The sequence below is a fragment of the Olea europaea genome, chromosome 10 (assembly GCF_002742605.1).
Source record: "Olea europaea var. sylvestris chromosome 10, O_europaea_v1, whole genome shotgun sequence".
Taxonomy (NCBI): domain Eukaryota; kingdom Viridiplantae; phylum Streptophyta; class Magnoliopsida; order Lamiales; family Oleaceae; genus Olea; species Olea europaea.
In genome coordinates this window covers 21,944,948-21,954,272 of record NC_036246.1, presented here as the reverse complement: position 1 = coordinate 21,954,272, position 9,325 = coordinate 21,944,948, and the positions used below count along the sequence as shown (strand labels likewise).

The 9,325-nt window shown below is 35.7% G+C and overlaps 1 protein-coding gene across 1 annotated transcript; it reads right to left on the bottom strand.

The window, feature by feature from the left end:
- Nucleotides 1-5,790: 5,790 nt before the first annotated feature.
- LOC111401494 ((R)-mandelonitrile lyase-like) lies at nucleotides 5,791-8,071 on the bottom strand. The gene is made up of 3 exons (XM_023029241.1): nucleotides 7,892-8,071; nucleotides 6,243-7,758; nucleotides 5,791-6,157 (listed from the first exon to the last, which is right to left on the bottom strand). Exons 1-3 carry the CDS (start codon nucleotides 7,986-7,988, stop codon nucleotides 6,118-6,120), a joined length of 1,653 nt encoding a protein of 550 aa, XP_022885009.1. The 5' UTR covers nucleotides 7,989-8,071; the 3' UTR covers nucleotides 5,791-6,117.
- Nucleotides 8,072-9,325: the final 1,254 nt, after the last annotated feature.

Genomic DNA, 9,325 nt, shown 5'->3' with positions numbered 1-9,325 from the left:
TAGCATATTTCAAATAATGTGTCGACAAAAAAAATGAAGACAAAGACCAATGAGATGCCTTTATACACATGTAGAATTTATTAGTGCTATCAACATTTATAGCAGAGTACAAGCAAAACCTAAATCTCTTGGAATCTAATTTCAACAGTTTACAAAACCAATCAATTATGTTATGAATTTATGGCTTCTTCAGTATAACGAAAAGTATGCAACAGCTTGGACTAATCTACATACATGCACCTTGGAAACACGACAAATAACAGTTAAAATTACTTATATTAATGTTCAGTTTTAGTTAGATAATCATGCTTGAATTTATTTATAGTTTTGTGAATTCATAGTCTCATTATAATACTATTATTTTATTTATATGGTAAGGCCGAATCGGTACATGCAAAACATAACAGGCATTTTGGGTCCTCTCAAGGAAATGTTCATCGACAAGAATTCATGCATTATTAGAGCTAAAACATACATATTATCCAACATAATTTCAAACCTATCTTGTTTAAAGAGCTAAGGGGTTTACACCAAGAATTGCAATGAATTGGATACTCCAAGAGTCTAAGTGAGCTAAGGACTTGGGAATTGATAAAGTAGCTTGTAGATGTGTTAAACGAAAAACGCATGGGATATCATGTGCCCATAATATTTTAGAGAACAAGATAGCATCTTGGCCCATCCCTCTATCAAGAGTACACTTTCGCTGGAAAAAACTTGATCTAGTTTCTCTTGACCAAGGTAACACATCTAAGATTAATTGTGTATCAATGATTCATAAGCGTTATCAAGATAATAATGATCATGTGAAGGAAGAAATCATACAGAAACTGAAAGAGATTGCTAGTCCGAGTTCTACATCCTTAGTTGATCCACAAATCAAAACTAACACAAAGGTTGTCCGTCTTCAAGTAGATATATCCACTCGTCAAGGTCCATCACATTTTGAGTTGGTGTTGTTTGGACAAAACAATATGTTACAACAATTGGATAGTTACATTATGCCTTCAAGTCAGCCTAAACTATCAATCCAACCTCCAATTCGACAAAAATAAAAATTTATCAGGCACATAAATCAAAGTCCATAGCTTATTTGGATTCATTGTTTGAGATTTTACATAGCTGATTTGAAGGATGTAGCCTCAGATGGTAAATGTAGTTTCAAGTTGTGGTTAATATTGTAGGTGTAGGTGAAGATAATTGGCCTTTGGTCGGAAAAGACCTAATAAAAGAGCTTGAATCTCATTTTGATGAATACTCTAGACTTTACAAAAATGTTGATATGGTCCATCAGTTGATTCGTTCACTTTCTCTTTTTGATGGTTCTACAAGTCGTAAATATTGGACGATCATGCCGACTATAGGTCATGTTACTGCTTCAAAATATAAGGTTATTCTTTGTTCACTTAAGTAGACAACAATGTCTTACATTTCTTCCACTTTGAAATGAACCTCTTGTGGTCGCATCTCATAAGATTGTTGCAATTGAAATCATCAATGGCTACCATTTTGCCTCAATAAATATCTATTCAACTAAATTTTTAATTAACTAAACAACTTTTACTTGTGCTATTTCCTTGTAAGTGTGTGCAGGTGAGTTGGCATACTAGTGGACCAATGCCACCTATTGCTTGTAATTGGTACAAGTTCCACTATCCATGTGTAGATGGCTGGGATACACCATATCAAGTTAGGATGCAATTTTTTAGGTCTTTAGTAGAAAATGATGTAGCTATATCAAAGATGTAATGATAACACTATTATTATTATTATTATTATTATTATTATTGATTTTGAGCTTACAATTTCAATGCAAATTATTGTCGCGATGATGGCCAACACTTATGATTTTGGAACCGTAATCTAGTAGATCCACTTTAGAGATCTCACATGGTTAGACTCAAATAAAGTATATGAACTCCATCCTTTGTTTCAAATTCATATATAAAGTATATTTTATTTCAAAACTACACATTACCTCAAAAAGTTGATTTTTATCGAATACAAAAATATTTGTCAATCAAATGTAATGGACCAGCTCATGTGACAAATAACACACTTATGGAACATTTAATTTTATTTTGAATATAATATTTTGTCTATAGAATTAATTATTGAATGGGAAAATTGCAGCAGAGGCCCCAAACCTTTAAAATATTAGTAGACTTTCCTCAAACCTTTTATTTGTTGTAACCATCATCCCAAACCTTTCGAAACGTTGCGGCGAAGGCTTTTTTGGACGATTTTCATCTAAATGTCTATTAGTTGGCTAAGAATTTTGACTTTGACCATATGTTTAATATTTTTGAAAGGGTAAAATAGTAACTTTCATTTATTACATTAAAATAAGTGAGAAATTAAATTAGGAAAAATAAGAAATTAAAAAAAGAATAAGAAGAAGAAGCTGGTCATCTTCTTCCCTAAACCCCACCCCCACCCTAACGCCAAACCCAAAATCAATTACCACCACCACCATCGCCACCTCCACCTCCACCTCCACCTCTACTAGACTACCTCTACCTCCATGCCAGCCTCACCAGACTTCGACCCCCATTTGGGCCAACCGGGAAACCCAGTACCCGATATCTCCACCTTTGAATCCGACAACCCGAAGACTTCGTGGATATCAAAGAAGAAGAAGAAGCTGATGTCATAATCAAGGGCAATACCAAGACCAAGAAATCCTTGATTGAGTCCGAGGTGGTGGATCTCCTCAAGAAGGCCGCTACTGTCCATAATTTATTTTCATTAACTAGGCACCTTAGTGCTGTCTCATACACAGTAGAGGCAACAATGAAGGTTCCGACAACTGTAGTTCCCAAACTTTGCCAAAGAACACTGGAATCTCTCACACACCTCTTGAAGCTTTCATTAATGCCCATGGACTTTGATTGAGAAGAATTTGACTAAACCTGAATTCCAGTTTTAATTGTGGGTGGATTGGGTTTGGACCAAAACCAGTTTCGATGACCCGACTGTTTTGGAGAATTAATAGCAGGAGGAGAAGAATATGTTGCGGTGTTTGGTAAGGAAGGAGAAGGTGAATGAAGCAATCCAGTGGTTTTAGATTGAGGAGGGTGGCATGGAGTGGGGTGGGGTGGAGGGAGAAGAAGAAGATCCATTTCTATTTTTCCTTCTTTTTTTTGGGGTTTTTGATTTTAGTTTTTTAATTGTTTAATGTGGTGAACAGAAAATTACCATTTTGCCCTTTTAAAATTGATTAAAAAGTGGTCAAATTTTAGTTTGATGGTCAACTAACGGAATTTTTTACGAAAATCATCCAAAAGGACCTCACATGCAACGTTTGGAAAGGTTAGGGATGACGGCTGCAACAAATGAAAGGTTTGGGAAAAGTCTGCTAATGTTTCAAAAGTTTGGAGCTTCTGGTGTAATTATCCCTTATTGAATTGTAAGAAGGTTGATATTATATATAATGGGGATGAATATAGTAATTTTTAAAATTTTGAAATTGTATTATGGATGTATTTAAAATGGGATAAAATTTGTGTGGATGTATAGTGTTTAAATGAATGAATTCAATATGGACAATATTGGAATATGACGTGGATGACAATTGTAATTTTTTAAAATTTTAATATTTCAGTGGGCATGAATATATAAAAATTGTGGCTGTAAATAGTTGTATCCTTAATTTATCTTTATATCGATCCATTAATTGGAACAAGATATTAATATTTTTATTTAGTTCCCATCTTAATGTCAGTTTAATTATGAAAAAGAGTTCTATAAATTACGGAAATTTCATATGTGCATTATCCATGACTATTCATAATTACTATGAAATTGCCATTTTAGGCAAAGTGCTTAGATTTAATTTGAAGATTGCTGGTGAAGTACAAAACCTTAATACATCCATTTGCTCAATAGCGAAACTAAAATTTGACATAGAACATTATAATCACTTATGTGGTTAGTCTTTATATATATATGAGGAGAATTAGAGTTGAGTGATAACATTTGAATAATTGAAGGTATCAAATTATTGTCTAAGAGTGACATATATATAAATTGAATTTTATGATGGACATTAATAAATCGTTGAAGGGAATGGGGTATAAGGGAGTCACCACTAAGAGTAACCCAACATTTCTGATTGGAGGTCTCATGAAGAAGCTACAATGTGATAGAATTAACTTGCACCGTATAATGTTGTGATGTTAGGAAGTGTTTCTCCCTAAATGAGTAATAAGAAGGAAATTCTCGTGAGCACACTTGAAGGACTCACCTATATAAGAGTTGCCGTGAGACCATGGTTATGGGATTGGCTATTCTCTAGAGATTTTTTCTAGAATCAAGTTAAGAATGTATGGCCATTAACATCGCTATCCATTATGAATTTAATCTAAATCAATACAACGTGTGGATCAACTAAAGTTTGGTTAAAGAGATCTAATTCTATGTTTAGTCCATTATGACTCCCTTAAATGAAAGTTGTTATCATTGAATGAGACTCAAATTCAAAAGACGCCTACTCTTATTACATAGTAAAACGTTGCTACTATATATGTGTATATCTATTTTAATAGTTTAAACTATGTGTTGTTGAAACCTTAAAAGCTTTAACTTTTCAAAAATTAAAGGTAGTTTTAATTTTAGGTTATAATACAAAATAAAAACCTCATAATTTTTAAATTGTAATTTATATTTTAAAGGATTAATTTTCGTTATTCTGAGGGATGAATTCTACACTATAAAAGGAAGGGAATATTTCATTGAAAGACAGAACTTAGAAATACTACTTGAAAATACTATCTATATATTTATATTATCTATAGTTTTTATAACTTGATATAAGACTTGTGTTCTCTCTCTCTCTCTCTCTCTCTCTCTCTCTCTCTCTCTCTCTCTCTATAATACAAAATAAAAACCTCATAATTTTTAAATTGTAATTTATATTTTAAAGGATTAATTTTCGTTATTCTGAGGGATGAATTCTACACTATAAAAGGAAGGGAATATTTCATTGAAAGACAGAACTTAGAAATACTACTTGAAAATACTATCTATATATTTATATTATATATAGTTTTTATAACTTGATATAAGACTTGTGTTCTCTCTCTCTCTCTCTCTCTCGGGTACTCATAGTCATATAAGACGAATCGAATGTGTGTTATAAAGATTTTATCTTGGAGTCGCATAGTGTTGAAAGTATCCTCACGAAGAGGAAGCCACACGACTTGAGTACATCAATTTTCGCAACTCTTTTAGGCCAAAATCTATAGCCCTTGATATAAGTTTTGCATTATGTTAATTTCTTATTTTAACGTTTCTTATTCATATCATGGTTATAAAATCTACAAACAAATCACGTTTTTCTTGTGTAGATATATTGTTTAAATGATAATAGCATCAAAAGTAACAAAACATCGAATATTCTGAACATACGTCTGCTAGCTGCTAGTGATGTGCATATTTGTTCCCAACTCTTCTTATGAAACAGCAAACAAAAGAATAAAATTAAAATCTTTCACATTAAAGCCACATAAGAATAATTCTCTTCCATTCAATGCAACTATGACTTGCAGATAACATCTGGCAGAAGTATCAAAACGTTGACATTCAATTTGTCTTCACTACATTATATGTTCCAAAGGGTGTCCATAAGCAAGAAATCATACTCATTAGAGAAGCAGTAAGTAAACTGATTGTACCATAAGCAATCAAATTCATTCTGATAAGCACACAATATAAGGTTGTGTTAAAACGATTAAAGCAACTATATCATGATTATCAGAGCAAAATATAAGAAAATAGACCGATTAAAATTGCAAGTCATGTGTCGTGTTAAAACGACGAGATATTCACATTCTCTTGCAATAAATGAATGAATGCAAGAGATTTGCCAGAAAAACCGGGCCACATAGGCCCGGGATTTCCGCTACAGACCCCCTGCCCATGTCCCCCCCTTGAAAATCATGGGCTTATGTGGCCCGGGACAAGTATCATTTTCCTGAACACAAATTCGTACTTGAAACTAATCAAAATTCCTCTTAATCACACTGAAGCCAAGACAGGTGAGCAAAAAAGATCAAATACTGGTAGAGGGCCTCCAGTTTTGTGCGTCGTCATGTCACTGCAGGCAAGTCATCCTTTTTATCCTGATCTCTCCTTCAGTAGCTTCAAACCGAAGTACCTAAAATGAGAAACCGTAAATTTTCAAGAATCCAAACAGCCCTTTTATGCTAAAACGAGGAAGTGAAAGTACACAGGATTCTTACCTTCCAAGCATCAAAAGAGTAGCCTGGGGATTGGTCCCAGGTGACACTGTAAAAGTAGAACCATCGACCACTCTCAAGGAATCAATTCCGATAACTTTGAGGTTGCTATTGACAACCTTCCCCACGAGGCAACCACCATGATAGTGCCATATAGTGCTCACTGTACGCCGGCAGAACTCTTCCACATGTGCATCATTGGACAAGTCGACAGGCAATGGAGGCCCTGCGAACCTAAATTCTCTACCTCCAGACCATTGATGGAACTTAAAATCATCCATAGCTCGGCTATTCAGTACATCACCAATTTTTCGAGTTCCATTCACACACCTCTGCAGATCACCTGGATTACTAAAGTAGTTGAAAAAAATATTTGGATTCACTCTGACATCTGTGGATGCCAATCTAAGAGAACCTGCAGAAAGTGGCCCAACTATCTTCTCCATAAGAGTGGCCACAGTAACATAAACTGACGAGCCAGGTGGCCTAATGAAAATAGGACGAGCAGGGGAAGCAAAAGGTATGATATTGGAGGCTGCTTCTAGGTAAGCTCCTGAAGTGGTAATACCCACGACTTGAATGAGAGAATGCTCCAATGGCATCGGTGGCACTATAGAGATCCCATTTCTTGGATTATCATACAAAAACTGACCAACATAAGGCGAGTGGCGCACCACAGGTATTCCCCACGAGGAGAGATAAGGCCTCGGCCCAACACCACTCAGTAGAAGGAGCTGAGGACTGCCAATAGCCCCTGCGCAAAGTATCACCTCGCCCTCATCAAGCACCATAGCGTGGTGGTACCGTCCTGTATGATCGCGAAAAACTACCCCGATAGCTGATTGCATTGCCCCAGAAGAAGCTGATGAAGATGCCAGCAAAACCCTCTCCACATTTGCATAAACTACTACCTTAATATTTGGAGGATTTGCGTTGTTTAGAAGGTCTACTGCACTATGTCTTGTACCAGAGCTATCAAATGTTGAACCCCCAATCTTGGTACCTACAACATGATCCAAACTGTACCCATTATAGGGATCAATCCCAGCCTCCAATAATCCATCTCTAACAGAAGATTGCCAATTCCTAAGCTCAGGCCTAAATACAATAGCTTTCTCAACCCATTCATAGGACTGGTTCACCACTTTAAGATCCCAATCCATTCCTGATCTTTGATAGAAATCTTGATCGGCTCTGCTATAGAAACCCGCATTTATTGCACTGCTTCCTCCAAGAACGCGGCCTCGGGCATTTGGGACCCCGTCTTCAGAGGTGAAGGCTTGAGCAGGGGAGTCATAGGCATCAACTTCCATTAATGTTGTGAGAAACCCATCTTGAGTCATCAGATTAGGCTTCCCATATGGAACGCCCCCTCGTTCAAGAACAAGCACCCGGTGTTTTTCCGACAGCGTCGCCGCCAGTGGACAGCCGGCGGTGCCACCTCCAACAACGATGTAATCGTAGTAATCTTCAGCGGGAAAATCTGTCGCATTTGATACAAACCCCAAATAAACTGGACCTGCAAAATACAAATGGACAAAAACGGTCAATCATCATTTGGCTGATTAATGTTCAAACAAAAAACTAGCATTATCGCAAATCCTCGGTTCGAAAAAATTATAGAGATTAAAAGTGGGTTTGGGAAAGATTACTTTGTTGAGATTCTGATTGTGATTGAGGTAGAAAAATGAAAGCGGTAATATACAAGAAAGCAAGAAACGGACTGAGAAAATAGAGTTTTTCTGCCATTATTGGGCTTCTTTCTCACTGTTTATTGTACATGATAAAGAAGCGGTTCTTGGAGGATGGTTTTTTGTTTGCACAGAAAGAAAGGAAAGAAAAGAACAGTATAATTTTGGTGGGAAATTCAGTTGGATGCTAGCCCGGTGAACAGTCTCAAATGCCAATTATTAATGATTCTTGAGAAAGTGATAAATGGATTTTTTTTTTATTTTTTAAATATCACTCTTATATTCTTATACTTTCAAATCCCACAATTTTTCCCTCAGAAAACTGATTTGGCGACCAAAGCCGCATCTTTTAGTAACAGAAATTCTTTACCAAGAGTACTTTTCAATTTCATCTTCCGTAAAATTTATATTTTAAAGGGAAAATTGCAACCAAATACTAAACATTTCATTTAGTAACAAACTTGACAAGGGGCATGTTTGGTTGTGATTATGAGAATTAATTTTTTAACCGTTAGATAGAAAAGTGGATCTCACCTGTGAGTAAAGAAGTAAAAAATGACGACTGAAATAGTAAAATAATAATAAAAAAATTAATTTTTTGGGACGAAAAATTGCTACCAAACGAGAGCTTAAACCTTTGGATTATACCACCTTAAGCACCAATAATTAAGAAACTCACAGGTGAAGTTCAAATTGACCGAAACCGTTAATAAAATCATCAGTTGAGTCTAGAAATGAATAACTTAAAAATTTGGAGAGTCACCCGCCACGGCCACCTCATCTTCTTCACCAACACAAGAAATTGTTGCAATTTGCAAATAAGCTCTTCCCCACCCGGAAATTTCCACCATACACCATATCTCCTAAACATTCTTTTTTCCAACCTTGTCCCCATGCAAAAGAATGGAGATGGCTATTCATAGACACACAACCAACCAATGTTTAGCTGACCTCTAAGCCACTAAAAGAACTCTAATTGATGTACTTTTTTTAAAGCTTTGGGATGTCTCACTATTATTCTTGGCTGGTTGGGCCATATGCTATTGGTTAAGTTCAAATCCTTGTAAAATAGTATTTTCTGGAGTTAGCATTTTTGCCTCTCTTTAAGGGTTAAATCTGTCGTCAACGTGGCAACATTATGACCCTTGGATCATGAACTTTTGGCTAGACATTATATACTTGGTCTCGCCTTTTCTTATTCACCATGTGTGAGACTTTTGAGTGGTTTTGGTTCTCTCGCCTTCTTCTTCATCTGAGTGATAGGGTTTTCTTAAGAAAATCTGTAACCCATTCTGTGTGAGTGCAATCTCTATTCTTTGTGAGTTCTTGAGTGCTTTGTGCAGTCTTTGAGATTATAACGTGTGTTTGGTTACAGTTTTGTAAAATAGAGTCAAC